Source organism: Salvia hispanica, chromosome 3, assembly GCF_029641045.1.
Source record: "Salvia hispanica isolate PSC_SH4W2 chromosome 3, Shi_PSC_v1, whole genome shotgun sequence".
Classification (NCBI taxonomy): Eukaryota; Viridiplantae; Streptophyta; class Magnoliopsida; order Lamiales; family Lamiaceae; genus Salvia; species Salvia hispanica.
Window position 1 is genome coordinate 8434414 of NC_142694.1, and position 17692 is coordinate 8452105.

Below are 17692 nucleotides of genomic sequence, written 5' to 3' on the forward strand. Positions count from 1 at the left end.
TGATCACCCAACCTACCTACATAGAAATTCTAGAATGCTTAGAATAGTATACAAATCATAATTTATTAGCAGTTTCACAATTATTTCTGACAATCAATTAAATAAGGAAATATATAAACAGATGCAGGTTGGATTAAATTATGATTTACACATTTCATCTAATAATAAATCAAATTTCTTCCACCAAACACCAGCTTTCATCTCCATCAACAGCTTGCCAAATAAATCCCACCTCACAGAAACTCATTCTATCATCATCATCATCATTATCAACAACAACATCATCATTATCAACAACAACATCATCACCATGACTGCTATCATCACCACAGCCATCAATTTCTTCAATCTCCACACCATGAGATCCCATCCCATAATCATAATTTCCCATATCATGATCATAACTTCCATCAAAACCAACATCATAATGAGCATGCTCATGATCAACACCCTCACCTTCATACTCATAATCATAATCATCCAAGCGATCCAAATAGTCCAAAACGCCCGTTGCAGAAAATCCCGACACCTTGAAACCGGATGCAGAATCCACCACACGCCACGTGATCAGTCTGTAGTTGGACACGACATCCGATGAAGAACGCATTTTGTGAGCTCCCTTGACCTTGTCCTTGGACTTGGATGCCGGATGCACATGGCAATCGTTGCACTTGGAGCGGCCACACTTCCCGGTGAACTTGGAGTGGTTGGTGGGCTTGGAGGAGATCTTGGCAAAGAGTCCGGCCTTCGGGGGCGAGGCTAGCTCCTCACGGCCTCTCTGCTTCCTCTCCGATGAGATCGGATAGGTTCGGACCATCCCATGCTGGCGACCTTCTCTCTTCATTTTGCTTCCTATGTTAATGGATGGCAATGAATTGTTGTGGAAGTGGTTTTGGTTAAATAGAATTATGCTTCAACTTGTGAAGCAAGCGATCAAGATTGGTCAATTGCACGCAAATTTCCTATGCGTGTTGGCCAAACTCAATGGATGCATTAAAATATACGAAAAGAGTAGCTCTACTTTTTTGAAATATAAATATGGAGCATTAATTTATAGGAAGATTGGAAAAAGACGCTATACCGGTAGTTATCTGTCGGTTATGATATATGGTATTGCGTATAGGCCAAGTTCAAGAATATTTAAAAAGAGTTATTCTTAAATAAAAATGTGAACTTTAATCTCATGATAACTTTTTAGATCAAATTTACAAATATTGCAAGTCTTCAAGATATACACCAGCTCCAATCACATGGAATGATGGGATCCTTCAATCCCAAATCAGCTTCATTCTATTTCGTGAACAAGCTATATAAATAATATTTATAAATATGGACGAAAAAGTGGACTCAAAATTCATAAATCTTGAGAAGCTACTTCATAAAATGGCAGAGATCTGAGTTGGAGGAAATCTATGATTGGTGAAGCCTATACATCTGCACTATGTGACTCTTCCTTTGTCACTTGTGAGGCTTCTTCTCCTAACTGACAACAAATAAACACATCACACACACACACACACAACAAGTAGCTCTTAGGTTTTAGTTATTACACATTCTCAGAGAGAGGGTCGTCCGAGGTTCCGACTAGTGGCTCATTGCTTACCGAGATAGTATTATCAGACGTCTTCTTGCTAGCGGGATATAGAATGTAGTGCTGAACCATGAAGGCAATGTCGAACAGGATAGACACCTGCAAAAGAAAGCCAATTCATCTTTTCAGCAAAACAGAGGTATGGAGGAAAGGATGCTAAGAATATGACATTGATGGTTACATATTCCAAGAGGGAAACTTATACGTTGTTCGGGTTAAACAAGGATAGATTGTGGGATACTACTTCAAATGAGTAGTGGGTGATGTGGGACAATAGTGTCTAGAATTTGAAGACATCGGGGTCTCAAAACCGTAATTAGAGTAGTGTAATAACGTGGGACGAGCCAAATATCCATATTCAGCTATATCGTAATTTTTAGTATTTGGGTCCGGATCATGACTCGTTTTATAGATCTTGACCTGTTAGAATGTCTTAAACAAGACTCCCCATTAAAGAGTACTCCTTAAGGTCCTTGTTGGTCGTGTTAATATCCAGATAATCAAAGCATTATGTTCCAAGAAAAACAGCAGATGAATAGAAAAAGGTATAAAACCCATTTTGTACCAGTGATATCGCCGTCTTCCCGATGTTCCCATAGAAGTTGATCCAGGAATCTGTGAGGCAACACACAAGATTTCAGCTTCGGATATATTTCTTTGATAGAGAAGACACTGCCAACTTACTTTGATCTATGGATTGCACGACCATCTGAAAATAGTTGGTTATCCCTCCAAAGAAATCAAGCAATATGTTGCCAATGCTAAACCCAATTGTGCTCTTTCGACGATAATTTAAGTAAACCTAGATTTAATGATCAAAGAATAATGCTCAAGATAAAATACATCCAAAGATTAAAAGGAATTCAGAAACTATCAGATTAACGTAAATCTCGGGCGCACCTGAGGAATGTATTTGATTACAGTCATTACAATCTGAATAGTACTGCAATCACACAAGGATTTGGGAATCAGAAAACGAGCATTAAAGGAAGCAATATATGTTCTGATATGCACTTAAGTTCTTCTTTATATTCTTGAGAGTTCCTTTCTTAAGCCCAATTCAACTCATAAAGGAGAATGGTAAAATAGTAATTCAGCACTCATCCAGTTGCATAGAGATCATAAATAAATGAGAGACGAGGTTACTCACTTGAAGCACGACACCAGCCAAAACCAGGAATGTCTTGGTATAGCCACAAAAACACAAACTGCAGCAGCTAACCATGCAACAGAAACAAGTACTGCAGCAGTTTTCGAAACTTTCTGGTTCCCTCGCTGTCAAAAACAACAGCAGTAAAATCAAAAATCAGTAAGGAGGGATTAAAGGTGTGATCTTCAAACCTCCCAAGCATCTAGTTTTAAAACTATTCAATGACTTTTCAAAACTACTCCTATAAAGACTCTAGCTATCAACACCCAGATTTCAGAATCACTTATTGTTTATAACCACATATTGTATATAACAAGATCTTCTACTCCCTACAATATACCAATCTCGTGTTTCATTCGACTGTCTACTTCCACATAGAATGTGGTCGCGTAATGAGCCACAGAATTTGAAAAATGGAAGGTTATAAAAGATTTAAATAGATCTATATTACACTCTTCTCAATGCAAGCTCAACACCCCATTAGTCCCATTCTTGAAGTGAAATCATAAAGGAAAACCCCTTTCTTCCAATCAAGATTGTAGACTAAACAAACTTATAGAGACAACATTACTTACATCACATACCTTAATCGTACACAACTTAAACAAGACACAAACTTTAAACACGGTAAGGAATGTAGAAGCACCAGCACTTACATCATACATTACAATCTGAGCCAGGGTAAAAACAGTGAGCAAAACAGCATGAGCAGAGAAAGCCACATCATTAGCAGCAACAGGTATCATCTGCAATGGGCAACACAAAACATAAACAAACAAATCGAAAACCCCATGATAAAAATGATGATTACCAATCTAAAATCAAGTGTCACAACCTCATTCAAACCGAATTTCTCGCGGTACTGGCGCTGCACAGTAGAGCTGAAGAAGAGGGAAGCATTGTAGATGAGATAGGAAGAGTGCTTCGTCAAATTGAGCAGCACAAAATCAAAATTCAGCCCCACCACACTGCTCCAATAAAAGAACCATTAGAATAAAAACACCCACAAAGTAAAAAAAGAAGAATCCCAGAATATGGAAGGGAAAGATTGGACCTTTTGCGGCGGAAATTCAAGATAACTTGAGGGTAGAAGCTGATGGACCAAGAGACGAAAGCGAGCCATCCCAAAACGTTGTAGAGAACCTCGAGGTGAGATGAATTCCAAGACGCCATGATTCTGTTATTCGAAATGGGCGCCCTATCTTAAATGAGAGAGCAGCTGCGACAAGATGAAAGTGCAACGTCCCATGATTCAGCTGCGGCGGGTTACGAGTCAAGAACGTGCCCGTATACTCGTCCTCATTCCGAGGGTGTTTTCTTTTAGTATCACCTTTAATTTCGGTGATTTATTATTCAGATATCATAAATATGCTTCCATATTTATTATACCATGATATTAATTGTGTTAATACTTCCTCCGTCCCATTGAAGATGACCTATTTTTCTTTTTGGTTTGTCCCAATCAAGATGACTCATTGCTTAAAATGGAAACTTCTTTATCTCTATTTTATTCTCTCTCTCTTACTTTACTCTCTCCACTTAATACACAAAATAAAATTGGCATAAAATCCCGTGTCATCCAAGAAAGGGGTCATTTTCCTTGGGATGGAGGGAGTAGTACACTAGTACTCCTCTATTATAGATAAAATAGTAAGAAATAGAAGAAAAGTTAATAAAGTAGAAAACTTCCCAAAATAAAAAAATAATTCAACTATGAGGGAAAACGGAGACAGTATCATTCATCATGCAGCATCCATAAAAAGATGCTACGTATCTTTTTTTAAAGGATAACAAGCTGTTTAAATTCTAAATTGAGTGCTTCTCATTTGGTGTCAATTACATTTCCACACACATGCATTTGGAAATAACTGTTGAATACCGATTTGTTTGGTTCTTTAACTTTTTCTATAAAATTTCATATTAACATTAAGTTTAATGTTAATGTTTTCCATTTTATTCCGTCTGCGAATAGAAGTCCCGGTTTACTTTTTTCATAAATGGTAATGGAGTCTCACCTTCCATTAACTCATTCCACTCACATTTCATTTAAAACCAATATATACAAGTGAGACCTCTATTCCACTAATTTTTTCCATTCACTTTTCTTATCATTTCTTAAAACCCGTACCATTTAGAAATGAGACTCTTTATGGTGGACGGAGGGAGTACACATAAAATATCTGTAATTTTCTCACTTCATTTTCCAACAAAAAGGTTCGACTTTGTTTTGTGTAATTTAATTCATTTTCACTCATGGAAGGGCAACTTAATTTTTTTTATGCCAGTATCTTTTCATACAATCTTACTAAAAACAATAGTATTATACTATGCATTAAGATGTACCGTAATTAAAGAGTTATTAGGAAAATTATCAAAATACATGTCTATTGTATGCATTGCTAGTCGAAAGGAGATTAAAACCACAGAGAGATAAAACTGTAGTAACATATGAAAACCATCTGAAGCCATCCGCAGCTGTGGGCTGGGCCACTCGAGCGTCAATGGAGCTATCAATTCATAACTATAGCCCAATTCACAAAGCACATTATTTTCGAAACAGTATATTGCTTCAGAAGGTACAGATGAGTTGAAATTTGCAAAAAATAGTTTCATTATTCAACTTGATGAATTAATCAAGCTTCCTAAGAGCTAATTTGTGCGCTCGAGTCTCTTGATGTTCTGGATTTGCATACCAGGATTGAGTCCCTTGGGGCAAGCTTTAGCACAATTCAAGATCGTATGGCACCGATACAGCTTGAACTCATCGTTAATGGCATCCAGACGCTCCTTTGTGTATTCATCTCGACTGTCCATTATCCATCTGCACAACCACCATCACCAACAATATAAATCATAACAGTATTGGCTTTGGCTCAATGACTAAGAGTTAAATTCATTACAAGTGTATACTTATTTACAATCTAACTTCAAGAAGACAACTCTCGAAGTTGCACATATGCCAATTTGATTTAGCTAAAAAAGATACTTGTGGGAACTATACTCCGAAAGGAAACACTTGCAAGAACACCATTTACCATTGTTAAAACTTTCACTATTTTATGAGAGAGTTACAAAGGTTTAAGGAGCATTTACTTTTCATGATTGATAAGATTCATGCTTTAGTACTTTTATCCTCATTACTAGGATTGATCCAATCCTACCATTTCAAATCTTCAGTGAAAAATCAAACAAGCTAGTTCAAATGATAGAAATTATGAAGGACCTTGGGATTATCCCAAAGTTTCAATTCCTCCGGATAATCCAAAAAAGTAAACGGCCCCTTAGTAACTACAGGTAGCTTCTTAGGTAGAACAAGGGCAATTATTGAATAACATCAGCAATGTTGTGGTAAGGGTGAGCACATTTTTCCTAGCTCACAACATCAAGACATTCACAGAGTTAGCAAAGAGGTGTTTGAATAAGCTTATTCTAAAGTTCTAAACTAGCTATGTCTGAGCTCCCATATCAGGAGGCACGCTCTGCATCACTTATCTTCAACCGACAACTTACCAAATCACAAATTTCACCCAAATCGTACCAGCTTAACTTTCAAATAATTGTAACATGGGGAGGAGGAGACACAGAATTAATTGTATAATCGCAAACCAGACCAACAACATTCATAGAATCACAGTAAGAGTTATCTAATGATCAACTAATTTCCCCCATATTTCACATAAATCATCACATATCTCATAATCTGGCGACAGCAACACAAAATTAGGTAACAAGCGAGATACCTGTTGGCGTGAAGCAGCGCAGCGGGGCCCAAGTAAGACTCGGGGTTCCACCAGTAGCTAGGGCAGGATGTGCTGCAGCAGGCGCATAGAATGCACTCGTACATCCCATCCAGCTTCTTCCGATCCTCTTTGGTCTGCAGATTCTCCTTCCCCGGGTTCTCCGGCGGGCTCTTCCTCTTCAGCCACGGCTCAATCGACTTGTACTGGTTGTAGAAGTTGGTCATATCGACCACCAAATCCTTAATCACGAACATGTGCGGAAGCGGCGTGATCATAGTCGGTCCGCCGGAGGTTATCTTGGTGAGACAGGCGAGACCGTTCCGGCCGTCGATGTTCATCGCGCAGGAACCGCAGATCCCCTCGCGGCAGGAGCGGCGGAAGGTTAGGGTTGGATCGACCTCGTTCTTAATCTTAATTAGGGCGTCGAGGACCATGGGGCCACACTCCTTGAGGTCGATTTCGTAGTTCTGGAGGTCGGGCTTCTGAGGCGTATCCGGATTCCATCGGTAGATTTGGAAGGTTTTGGGGGTGGAGCTAGGTTTCGCCGCCTCCGATGCGTGTTCTCTGTAGATGAAAGCTCTGGCCGCCGGTGACAAAGCCGGAACCCTTGCTATCGCTCGTCGAACCAATCCAATCGCCATTGATTTTGATCGGAAGAGAGAATCTAGAGAGAGAGAGAAGAGTAGATGTAAAAATGATGATGATTTGGTTATTGGGGCGCGTGGGTGCAGTAAGCCCGACCACTATTGGTTGCAGAAGATAGTAGAATGACGGAAATGGGCCTGGGATCATTATATAGACGGGTATAGTAAGGCGGTGAGAGCATTTGGTAAAGGGGTAGTTTAGGAAGACCGCTGCATAAAAAGTTGGCCGTGAATAACGAGTGTGTGTGTGACGTGGTTGGCTCCTCGAACATTTGTTTTTTTGTGCTCCATTGGTCGCCAACGTCGCCCATGGGCATGCCATTGCTTGGGTTAATTAATTCACGCAACTTATCTAGTTTTATTAATATATTTAAATTTGTGAATTAAAAAGTAATTACATATCATAATTGATTGTTTATTATATGATTTATGAAACAATTATCTTATTCTTAGGTAAGTAAATTATATTTTGCGGAGCTTAAAAAGTTATGAAGAGGTGAGGTAAAAACCCGAGAAGCCCAGCCCACTTTCCATCTCCCATTTGTCATAGTCCACGATCTGGTATTCGACAACAGAAGCAAAAGAGAGCAGTGTTAATGGCGAAGCAACTGGGGACAACCGGAGAGTTTTTCAGGCGCCGCGATGCGTGGCGTAAGCACCCGATGCTCACCAATCAGTGGCGCCACGCCACCCCCGGCCTCGGCATCGGGCTCGTCGCCTTCGGAATTTATCTCGTCGGTGAAACCGCTTACGACAAGATCTACGCCCCAAAATCTCATTCTCATTCTCATTCCCATTCCACCTCTGCCGATTCTCACTGAACTCACCCAGGTCACATTCAAAATCTCGTCCTCATTTCTAGCTTCCTACGGGTCTTATGTTGTTGGCATGCCAAATTAGGTTTTCATGGGTTAATTTGTTTTATGGGTGTCTCGACCTGAAATTCGAAATTCTTTTAAATGTATTGAGTATGAGATGAGAGAATATCATGAATTTTGGTGGAGATAGATTTCCTTGTTTTTCTCTCACACACACCATACCTTTGTTTTTAGTAGCTTATCTATTGTTTAACTATGAATGAATCACGTAAAAGTTTGAGCTTTGTACCTTTGAGTGTAATACGAGGATGTTGTTCTAAAACAAGATTTTCTTATGAAGTCGTTAAGGCTTAATCGGTTTCTACTGTCAACACTATGGTTGTTGATGAAAAGGACTTAATCTGTTTCTGCTGTAGCCTGTAAGTATTATCTCTGTTTGCCCATTGAATATTAGGAATGGTGGATTATGAGCTTCTCTACACTAAATACTCAACCAAATTGCTTTTATGACTCTTTAGTTACTGTTCCTCCTTTCATTACTTTGAGTGGTGCATGAAAGTTCTCAAAGGGCTCATTTTATTGGCTCTGGAATGTTTTGTGCTTCTGTGATATTCCTGTGGTTAGAAAAGAAGGGGATTCAATAAATATGCTGAATGCGACTATGAACCAAATTTGCCGTTTTTTCGACATGACTGGTGGAACCAAAAAATTTTCTTCACCATTTTTTTCACGTTGCCTTGCTTTGTTTCTTGGATATGGGAAGACTAACTTGTTTCCTATTTATCATGCCCATATGATATAATTCCTCGGAATTCTTCAAGTTTTATTAAAAAATAACTATTACTATAACATCTTGAACTTGACCTCTCCCTATATTGTAGTAATGGTTTTGTGCAACTGAAGTTCCAAGTTTGGGCATTTATTTCTTGATCATGTGTTATATACAAGAAATCATTTTTTAATTTGTAATTGCAAATAAAGATAATGAATTAGGAGTCAGTTTAAGGACAACAGGTATTGCATCTGATTTTTTCTTCCCAGGACAACATAATGTGGCTTATGGGTAATCTCCTAGAAGAATTAGAAAAATATAGAAGATATCTGTGGTTGTGCTATTTTATTCAAACTCTTGTGCTGTAACTTTTTTGGTTGTTGTTCGAGCTAGCTCCATATTTGCAAGAGTTTAATGAGGTTCCTTTCACTTGCTTCTTTTTGTCACATGAACTGTTGCAGTTACTTTTTGCTTATAAATATTAATATTTGATGATTGTGTATATTTGTTGGATTTGCAGATGAAAGGTGTATTGTAAAAGAAAGGAGCATTGTCCAGCTTTTCGCTTTCCTTCATTTTTCGGAGTGTTCAATAATGTGTTTAAACTTGTTTGTGAATGACAATCTGCCAAAACTTCGATTCGTAGCCCTGTGATGAAGAGGAATCATAGTTTCTTTCATCAGTGGCTTGTCTGTTTTTTTTTGGAAGAAATATAGAACAACTCTTATACACTAATCTCTAGAGGTGTATTGCAGGAGCTTCATCTTATCAACTAAGCTACATTTCGTTGTCACTTTTATTTAGTCTTTAGCACTTTGGTAGTTTTACTAACTGGTTGTGTTGTGGTTTCGGACTGGTACATATATATAACTTGATAGAAATTTTAGAGAGTGACAACACAAAAATATCTTAGCATACTAGTAATACAGTAGAGAGCCTGCGGCCCACACGCACCCCAAGCACCTTAAATCCGACCCCTCCATTCATATTACTAGGAATTCATGTGTAGGATCTTTTGTTATACCCCACTTTCCGTCTTGCATTCTATTATCTTTTTTCCACTCACTTTCCTTTGTATTTCCTAAAATTCGTGCTGAACTCAAATGAGACTCCTAATGGCGAACAGAGATATAATTTAAAATATCCACCAAACATAAACTAATAAGCCAATTGTTTAAGAATGGGAATTAATTCTCATATACGGATATATTATAGTATGAGTATATGAAAGTGGTTAATTTGAATACGTATTTCAATAGTTACATAATTTTCCAAGTAATTCGTGCATAGTAGTGCTATATAAATTTGTTTTATAATTGAAAGTAGTTTTCTTTTCTGTTGGATCATTTATAAAAGAAGGAGAGAATAGAAAATGGAGGGCCATTATTATTGAGATGATTATCCACATAATAAGGCAGGGCTTGCATATAGGTTGGCATGCAAATTGTGTAGTATTAAAATCATACTAACCACATACTCCAATCATATATGTGTGTGTTTCTCTATTAGTTGTCTTCCTCTCTCCTTCCCTCCAAAGGACTCGCTCTGTATTTTCATAATCAATCCATCTCTCGCTCTGCCGTCTCTCTCTCCATTTTCCTTTTTCTGCAATTTTGGCAACTATCCTTCATGGCGTCTGTAAGTTTGTCCACATCACCAAATCTCCGTTCTTTTAATTCCATGCATTCATGCACGTGCCTTTTAATTATTTGAAACAAAAATGGACTTTTGGCTTCGAAAAATCCAGCATTTCTTGAAATTTATATTCGATAAATTATGACAGGGCGAAAAGGGTAAGCCGTTGCCAAAATTTGGTGAGTGGGACGTGAACAACCCTGCCTCGGCTGATGGATTTACGGTCATCTTTGCCAAGGCTAGGGATGAAAAGAAGGGCAAGAACACCGGCGGAGGCCCTGGCCAGTCCAACAAGGAACCGGCTCGGTCGCGATCACGGTCGTTGACCCAATCCACCCAATCTTATGAACGTAACAAGGTTCCCTTTTCCTCCTAAATTGCATACTAACTTTGTTTTATAAAATACTACTCATTAATTAATATATTTGATTCTAATGTTGTGCAGAAAAAGTGGCTTTGCTGTTTCTCATAAATTGTGAATGCCATATTGCCTACAAATGGAATAGGAAACTTTCTTTGGAGAGCTTGGGTTGAGCAGATAATTAAAGTAAGGGCAGACACATAGATATATTATTGTTAGGATGTTATGTCTATGATCAGATCATCATCATACATGTAACATGTTATTTACAATGAGTATTGAGTAGTTTCATCATGATTTGTACGTCTCCCACCTTTTGAGTTAGGGAACTGCGACAAATTGAGATATGTCTCTCTGACTCTCTCCATCTACTGTCTCATAGAATACGATTATTATTTTTCATGAATCAACCATGTAAGTTGAATGAAATAATTATTTACTTGCCTATCTTTCAAATCTCCTTTTGTTGACATGCACTAACTGAAATAAATGAGCTCAATAAACGTGTAATCAAAATATACAATCACAATAAACGAAGTTTTAGATAATACGTAATAAAAAAGGTCTCCAACTTAAATCCAGAATTAATAAACATAATAACATATTCTAAAAGAAAAAAACTAGGCCAATGAGAAAGGAGATGAAAAACAAGGCGTTGATAGTGCTCGAAATGGGAGCAGGAGAGGTTGCACCGGAAGCATCCTGCGCCACAACCCAGACGATCATATGCTGCCCCATCTCGCAGTGGCCGGTCGAGCCGCTAATGAAGTAGAAAAAACCGGTCCGGTTAAGAGTGTAGATGGTGTTGCCCGTGTTGGAAAAGAAGTTGGGCCGGCTCGAGTTGCACTCCTTGTAATCTCCTTTCTTCACTTCCATCACCGAGTCTTTCTTGTATTTGAATCCTTTAACCAATCATAATAATTATATTGAATGTAAACATGTACTATTCATAATTAATATATATTGCATGAATGAAACCTTACTTATGGTGTCGTCAACCTTAAACCTCTTCTCGGAAGCCCAATTGTCGTACAAATCGGTGTCGTTGGAAGACGGAACGGCCCAACCGCGGAGCTCTCCAACATCGAACTCGGTACAACGAGACAATGGCAGGTTCAGGAAGCAGAACGAGGTAGCGACCGCCACGAGCAGAAAGGCTGAGTTGAACGCCATTGATATGAAGCAAAATGTTGCTTTGTTTTTCAATAATATGGGGATTTTTGGAATCGGAATGTTTGGTGATTAAGTATGAGATGAACGTGGAGCCAGATAGTGGTTTAGTGGTAAAAAAACAGTTCCTTTTACTTATGTTTTTTACTTTTAAATATATGGAGTATATAATTAATCCGTCTTTTTCTTTAATTAAAAAAAATCATCTATAATAAATAAGTAAGCAGAAAATTTTCAATTGGACAAGCAAGAAAGAAATGTCCGACTCGGCAAATAAATAAATGATTTTAATTTAATCACGTCATCCGCCTAGTTCAAAAACTGAAAATAGATATTATTATTATTGTTAAATTAAATGAGAATACTGTGTGCAATATAAAAATATGAAAGAGAATAAAATTTTGAGTACTACTACTACCTTTTTATATGAAAAGGTATAAAAAAAGGTACTTAACTTTTATATGAAGATAATTATCGTGTTGGATCGAATCTTTATTTTTATATGACAATCCATGGATACATGTGATCGATACGACATTAATATTAATTTTCCAAGTTAAGCTTAAGCATCCAAGTCGTTGTAGTATAGTGGTAAGTATTCCCGCCTGTCACGCGGGTGACCCGGGTTCGATCCCCGGCAACGGCGATAATTTTATATTTTTTCTTAGGCAACGGCAATTATTTTAAAATTTTCTTAAGTATTATGCAAGGACACGTGTCATATTATATTATTCAAATAGTAATTAAATAAATCAGAAGAAATTTCACTTTATTTTAGGAGTAAAATAATTAGCTCCACTTCAAACTTCGAATTGACTGTCAAATTGAATACGAGCACATCCCCACTACTGTCAATTTTTTATGAAATTTTACTTCATTTTATATGTTGTTGACTGGTTGTGAATTGAAGGCTTGGAAAATAAGATAAGCAAGAAGAGTAGACAATGGAACGAGGGTTCGGATGCGAGGGTTAGTAAATTAAATATTCTAGAATAAATTATTAGTGGAGGTAACCTATTTGAAATTTGTGAAAAACAAGTCAAAAGAAAGCATCTCATTCCAAACAAAGATTAAACAAGTTTTGACTTAGAGGGAAAACTTTGAGAAGCTTCGATATGAATGTTTAGTGTTCTTCTCATAATACATCTCAACACTTTATCTTGTGCACATGGATTTAAGATAATATTTCGAAATATGTAGTATTGCATAACAACAATAACTCAATTTGAGAATATCAAAAGAGTTCATGAAAATGTTATGTATAAGTGCGAGTCAACTAGAAAATAAATCAATGATACATAGAAAATTAGAAACCATACAAAATTATTGAATCAGAAAAAATCTTACAAAGTGGAGTAATACAAACAGATCTACAAGATTAATAGCAAAAGAAAAGGAAAACCGATATCTACGCATATATTAATGCAATGCAAACTATGAAACAATTGTTTGCGATGTTGTTAATATTTACATACCTAAAAATGGCAAAAACTCACCATCTGAAACAACAACGGACTCATCCGATTTCTACATCTCTCTCAGAGCCCGTTCGGCTCTCCTGCAAAGTGCCATTATGATCGTTTGATCTTCCATTGAAAGATTTCTGGCTGAAAATCCTCCCAAACATGCTTTTCGATTTTCGCAGAGGCAAAGGATTACGGCTGCCAGATTTTCCGCTATCTTCGTTCTTCCTAGCAAGCTCGTCAAGAATGCACTTTGTGCTATCATCAAAACGACGTCTAAACGTTGGATATCTTGTTATAGATTTAGTGATTCCCCGTAGTCTTCAAAAGCACGCAGCAGAACAAGAATCAGAAGTAACACAATAACAGAGTCTAACAGCTTTCAAAGAATTTTGGACTATATAATCTTTACCTTCGAGCAATAGCATCAAGTTCGGCTTGTCTAATCTCGGATTGAGGAACTGAGCCAATAGTCGAGTTCTTCAACCTTACCGGATCTCCACTCAGTAAAACCAACTTGCCAAGGTATTGCTCCTCTTCCTCAGAAAGTTTGTCGGCTTTGATCTGGTCTTTGATGATTATGAGCGGATTAAGAAACCACTCGAAAAACTTGTCTGAGGGCCTATTCGATGAAGATATTTCAGTCACGTTGTCGCCTGCATCAACAGCAACAAGGCCAAAATCCGTTATATGTCTTGTATTTTCTCGAACAGAAAGGAAAAAGGTCCAAAAAACATAGATGGATCGCTTACTTAGCAATATGCCAGTTATGTCAGCTTTTGCTGAGCGTAGAAGTGCTTGAAGAATGCAATAGGCAGGTAAGCCAACGCTTAGCACTCCACCACCAGATTTGTCGTTCTTGTCATCCTCGATATCTTTTAAGGTTATTATCCCTTCCGAAGCCATCACTCCACCCTGACGCCGGCACTCCTCAAACAAGGCATCAGCCAACTAAAGAAGTTGGTGGTTCAAATGAAGAGACCAGATGTTAGTAGTTTCTTGGTTTACGATTCTCAAATTCACAAACTTAGAGACAGGGTCTGTTTTTTCAGCCACTTCATTACTCGGGACCAAAAGTATACCTCAAGAGGCTTCAACTCGACCATAGGTGCCATTAGAGAGCTCGTACGTGAGAGTGCCTTTTTGAAAGATCCGGGCCTTGAATTAGAAACAGATGAGGAAGTGTGTGATGGAGGTATCTTTGATTTCTTTCTATATTGCGGTCTTTAGGAATCACGCAAACAAGAAAGGATTAGTTGCACATATGATAATTGACTCTAAGAGTAATTACGCGTTTAGGTGTTAAAGAAAGCATAGTTGTAGATGTCAGAACCTAGGAAAGCAGGACCCTTCAGGCATGTCGAGGATGTCATTGCTGTATTCGTCATAAATAGAAACCGATGCAACAATATAACACAACCCGTACCAGAAAGACCTCTCCTGAAATCAAAACAACATGATGAGATTTTTCTTGCAAAAAGCTGTTTTCTCTAAGTTAAGCGTCTCCTGATCTTACAGAAGAACCATTTTCACCTCATTCCTGTTCTGCCGTATTTTGCAAGCAAAGGAAATCTAACCTGATAAACGATCACAGCAGCATAAGCACCCAAGAAGATGCTCGACACAATGGAGCCCAATACTGCCCCTACAACAGCCAAAGGCCAGAGTAGAATGGCCAGACCAGCGAATGGCACACAAATAGTCTCCAAGAATGGTCCTTCACGTCCGATGCAATCATGCAACAAGCGATGCCAACCCTTGAAAAGCATGTAGGGACTCTTACACAGGGCTATAATTGAGATCACTGGAAAATCAAAAAATGCACCGAGTACCCCAGCTATAAGAGCTTGGGGAACGTACAGCAATCTGTAACAGAGAGCACAAATTCAATGAAATACGTGAGACATTATGGAAAGAAGCACCATTTTGACATAAAAGTAAGAGAAGGATACTACTTTCAGCATCTAGCTATAATTCTATTTGCTTCGTGGAAAGTTTGTAGATTGTTCTTATCTAACACAAGTGGCAATGCCAATATGCAGAATCTCGATTAGAAAAGCTTGAATTTCTAACTTAGTAGCAAGAAAAACTTCAAGATATACAGCTCATAAAAACGTACCTGTAACCGGTATGATAAGCTCAATAAAATTTTGTCAAAGAGATCCTAACAGGGGCATAACAAGAAATTCCCCATTCATCACGAAAATGTACTATGTGAAGAGATTATATGGTTACCAAAAATATGCTTTTCACAATACGAGAAATTGTACAAGTCGAAAACTCAATTTTTAACAACGGGGCAAATAGCAGACCTAATCTCATAATATTTTCCTTCTGCAGCCTCTTGACGACGTAGCTCATCCATGATTGAGAAATAAGAAAAGTAACAAACATCTAAAAAGTCTCTGATAATAGTGAAGCTTCCTTTCAGAGAGCTCGAAATTCCATCCTGCAAGCATGGTGAAATAAAATCCATAAATTTGAAGTCACTAGACAAAAGTAAGCATCACTTCGACTTGGAAAGATTCACTCACACAAATACAGTGATAGAATTTGTCTGTTTTCCCTTCCTCTATTGCCTGGAAGGTGGCAAACATCGGTGCAAGCAGGCCATAAGCTGCACCACCAAAGACTGCACAGGCAATTCCAATGGGTGGCCATGCTATCACAAAGACGGGAATGCAAATGCAGAGCACGAGCTTCAAACCGGGACCAAATTGCTTTGTGCTGCAATAAAGGGAAAGCATAGGGTGATGATTGATTGCTCAATGTGTGAATGATGAAGATATTATACGAGTTTTCTGGCTTTGCAAGAACAAGAACATACCTCAAAACGCAATAATAGGTATAAAAGCAGTGAATAGGCAACAGACCAAGTATTATCACAGAGATTCCAAATGTGATGATAAGAAATATCACTGGGAACATCACAATACCTGAAACAACAAACGGAATCAGCAACAGATCTATTTCTTGAATTTCCAGTCTACTTCAAAGAGAAGAAAAATATGCCCAGTTTACTTGAAAATCATCCAGAAGTAAAATAAGTCAACATCAATTTCAAAATGGGAAATCTGAAGTTGCCTCACTTAAATTCACTATACATTCATCTCTGATTCTGTTCAATATTTACCATTTCATCTAAATCTTAAATAACCCCCCTTTCCCAAACATAAATCCACTGGTGAATCCTAGTGAAACATTAGGCATTTATTATCATGCAATCATTGAAAAATATAATTGACATCTGTTACACACTTACACATATGGTAAACCTGGGAAAATGGTAAGCCAACATCCCAAAAAAATCCTACCGATAAAAGGAAATATAACTGCCCAAATTCAGCAAAAACATGAATTAAGCGAGAAAAAGGAAATACCTTTGAGAAGTCCCAGAATGAGAAGGCCAATGAAGAAAGGCAAGAAACGTATGAAATTCCACAAAGAAGCCCACAACCCCGTTGGGGGTTCCATTTCACTCTCTCACTCTATTGGATCTTCAACTCAAAATCAAGCAAAACTTGTCTACAAATCACACAGATAATTTTGAAAATAAAATAAAAGGACAGCCTTTTTGTTAACTTTGATGCGCACCTGAAATAGAGACAGGAGTAATGGAAGGGTATTTTAAATCTTATTTTACTTTTTTCGTTGATCTGTAATAATTAAGTGCAGAACTTGGAAAATGGAAAGCAATTAATCAAATTGGACAGTGGGTTTCAAAAAATTAGTTCTTGAAAAACTGTCGGATTGCTAAGGAAAGAGACTCAGATTTGCTGAGATCAGTTTCCTGCTGTTGTATGATACAGTTGATTCTGGGAAAAGCCTTTTCCACTGTCTGCTCCAAATTTTTACTCTAGTAGTAGTGGAGTGTAGTATTTATTTACTACTAGTACTCCTACTAATTATGTATTTCGAGTTATTCTAAATTATTTGACGTTGTGTTAAAAAAACGACTCGAATATAATGGTGAAGAAATAGTAAAGTCTATGATTCTGTTGTTTGATTTTGGAAGGCATAATACTGGCTTCAGCGAGATGGTTTTCTTTAAGATTTAGTATAATCAAGAAACATTATTTTATATATTATACTTTTATTCTTTATCTTATTTTAAGGTGATATCTTAAAATTATGATATTGGAATATGATTCCTGACATCATCGTTGACTTTGTGGAAATATATGTGTGTAAAACTGGTTTATTAATTTTTTGGCATAATTACAGCAAAAATGGTCTAATGCTGAGACAAGAAAATATATTTATCGGATCACTGAGTGTAGTTAAATGATGAAGCTCATAAATGGAGTAATTAATTTTGAAGACAAATATTCGGAACTTTGAAGGAAAT

General features: G+C 37.6%; 5 protein-coding genes, 1 non-coding gene and 1 pseudogene across 10 annotated transcripts; 2 read left to right on the plus strand and 5 right to left on the minus strand.

Moving 5' to 3' along the window:
* Positions 1 to 44: 44 nt before the first annotated feature.
* Positions 45 to 844, minus strand: LOC148930111 (uncharacterized). The gene has a single exon (XM_089068467.1). The coding sequence runs from the start codon at positions 842 to 844 to the stop codon at positions 170 to 172; it is 675 nt and encodes a 224-aa protein (XP_088924593.1). The 3' UTR covers positions 45 to 169.
* LOC148930112 (PQ-loop repeat family protein / transmembrane family protein) lies at positions 729 to 4070 on the minus strand. 3 transcript variants are annotated; one of them, XM_089068466.1, is made up of 9 exons: positions 3796 to 4070; positions 3577 to 3709; positions 3398 to 3487; positions 2742 to 2866; positions 2492 to 2534; positions 2276 to 2393; positions 2157 to 2206; positions 1604 to 1690; positions 729 to 852 (listed from the first exon to the last, which is right to left on the minus strand). In XM_089068466.1, exons 1-9 carry the CDS (start codon positions 3912 to 3914, stop codon positions 841 to 843), a joined length of 777 nt encoding a protein of 258 aa, XP_088924592.1. In that variant the 5' UTR covers positions 3915 to 4070; the 3' UTR covers positions 729 to 840. The 3 variants fall into 3 exon arrangements, with proteins under 3 accessions (XP_088924592.1, XP_088924591.1, XP_088924590.1); XM_089068465.1 differs by lacking the exon at positions 729 to 852 and adding an exon at positions 1354 to 1483; XM_089068464.1 differs by lacking the exon at positions 729 to 852 and having other exon boundaries at positions 1354 to 1690; positions 3796 to 4068.
* A 1098-nt stretch (positions 4071 to 5168) lies between these two features.
* Positions 5169 to 7227, minus strand: LOC148930113 (succinate dehydrogenase [ubiquinone] iron-sulfur subunit 2, mitochondrial-like). The gene is made up of 2 exons (XM_089068079.1): positions 6482 to 7227; positions 5169 to 5562 (listed from the first exon to the last, which is right to left on the minus strand). The coding sequence occupies exons 1-2, from the start codon at positions 7120 to 7122 to the stop codon at positions 5391 to 5393; spliced, it is 813 nt and encodes a 270-aa protein (XP_088924205.1). The 5' UTR covers positions 7123 to 7227; the 3' UTR covers positions 5169 to 5390.
* A 393-nt stretch (positions 7228 to 7620) lies between these two features.
* Positions 7621 to 9508, plus strand: LOC148930114 (NADH dehydrogenase [ubiquinone] 1 beta subcomplex subunit 3-A pseudogene; annotated as a pseudogene). Its single transcript, XR_016136986.1, has 2 exons — positions 7621 to 7956; positions 9236 to 9508. The product of XR_016136986.1 is annotated as an NADH dehydrogenase [ubiquinone] 1 beta subcomplex subunit 3-A pseudogene (transcript).
* Positions 9509 to 11246: 1738 nt separating this feature from the next.
* On the minus strand, positions 11247 to 11899 carry LOC148930115 (early nodulin-like protein 21). The gene is made up of 2 exons (XM_089066901.1): positions 11695 to 11899; positions 11247 to 11613 (listed from the first exon to the last, which is right to left on the minus strand). Exons 1-2 carry the CDS (start codon positions 11882 to 11884, stop codon positions 11318 to 11320), a joined length of 486 nt encoding a protein of 161 aa, XP_088923027.1. The 5' UTR covers positions 11885 to 11899; the 3' UTR covers positions 11247 to 11317.
* Positions 11900 to 12455: 556 nt separating this feature from the next.
* Positions 12456 to 12527, plus strand: TRNAD-GUC (transfer RNA aspartic acid (anticodon GUC)). The gene has a single exon. It is a non-coding gene; the product is annotated as a tRNA-Asp (tRNA).
* Positions 12528 to 13187: 660 nt separating this feature from the next.
* On the minus strand, positions 13188 to 17192 carry LOC148930117 (putative membrane protein At3g27390). 2 transcript variants are annotated; one of them, XM_089069190.1, is made up of 11 exons: positions 16939 to 17192; positions 16725 to 16841; positions 16172 to 16280; positions 15879 to 16071; positions 15657 to 15793; positions 14922 to 15210; positions 14678 to 14784; positions 14427 to 14568; positions 14097 to 14295; positions 13757 to 14000; positions 13188 to 13665 (listed from the first exon to the last, which is right to left on the minus strand). In XM_089069190.1, the coding sequence occupies exons 2-11, from the start codon at positions 16816 to 16818 to the stop codon at positions 13398 to 13400; spliced, it is 1782 nt and encodes a 593-aa protein (XP_088925316.1). In that variant the 5' UTR covers positions 16819 to 16841; positions 16939 to 17192; the 3' UTR covers positions 13188 to 13397. The 2 variants fall into 2 exon arrangements, with proteins under 2 accessions (XP_088925316.1, XP_088925315.1); XM_089069189.1 differs by having other exon boundaries at positions 16725 to 16869.
* Positions 17193 to 17692: the final 500 nt, after the last annotated feature.

Bases quoted from the DNA above. Each gene is read 5' to 3' on its own strand.
- LOC148930112 (XM_089068465.1), bottom strand. From the start codon at position 3,914: ATGGCGTCTTGGAATTCATCTCACCTCGAGGTTCTCTACAACGTTTTG. The intron at 3,488-3,576 runs GTTGTGACACTT...TGCCCATTGCAG, and splicing joins AGAAATTCGGTTTGAATGAG to ATGATACCTGTTGCTGCTAA. The intron at 1,484-1,603 runs GTAAGCAATGAG...ATTTGTTGTCAG, and splicing joins CGTCTGATAATACTATCTCG to TTAGGAGAAGAAGCCTCACA.
- LOC148930115 (XM_089066901.1), bottom strand. From the start codon at position 11,884: ATGGCGTTCAACTCAGCCTTTCTGCTCGTGGCGGTCGCTACCTCGTTC. The intron at 11,614-11,694 runs GTAAGGTTTCAT...GATTGGTTAAAG, and splicing joins TAAGGTTGACGACACCATAA to GATTCAAATACAAGAAAGAC.
- LOC148930113 (XM_089068079.1), bottom strand. From the start codon at position 7,122: ATGGCGATTGGATTGGTTCGACGAGCGATAGCAAGGGTTCCGGCTTTG. The intron at 5,563-6,481 runs GTATCTCGCTTG...GTGGTTGTGCAG, and splicing joins GCGCTGCTTCACGCCAACAG to ATGGATAATGGACAGTCGAG.
- LOC148930111 (XM_089068467.1), bottom strand. From the start codon at position 844: ATGAAGAGAGAAGGTCGCCAGCATGGGATGGTCCGAACCTATCCGATC.
- LOC148930117 (XM_089069190.1), bottom strand. From the start codon at position 16,818: ATGGAACCCCCAACGGGGTTGTGGGCTTCTTTGTGGAATTTCATACGT. The intron at 16,281-16,724 runs GTATTTCCTTTT...TTGTTGTTTCAG, and splicing joins CATTCTGGGACTTCTCAAAG to GTATTGTGATGTTCCCAGTG. The intron at 15,794-15,878 runs GTGAGTGAATCT...CCATGCTTGCAG, and splicing joins AATTCTATCACTGTATTTGT to GATGGAATTTCGAGCTCTCT.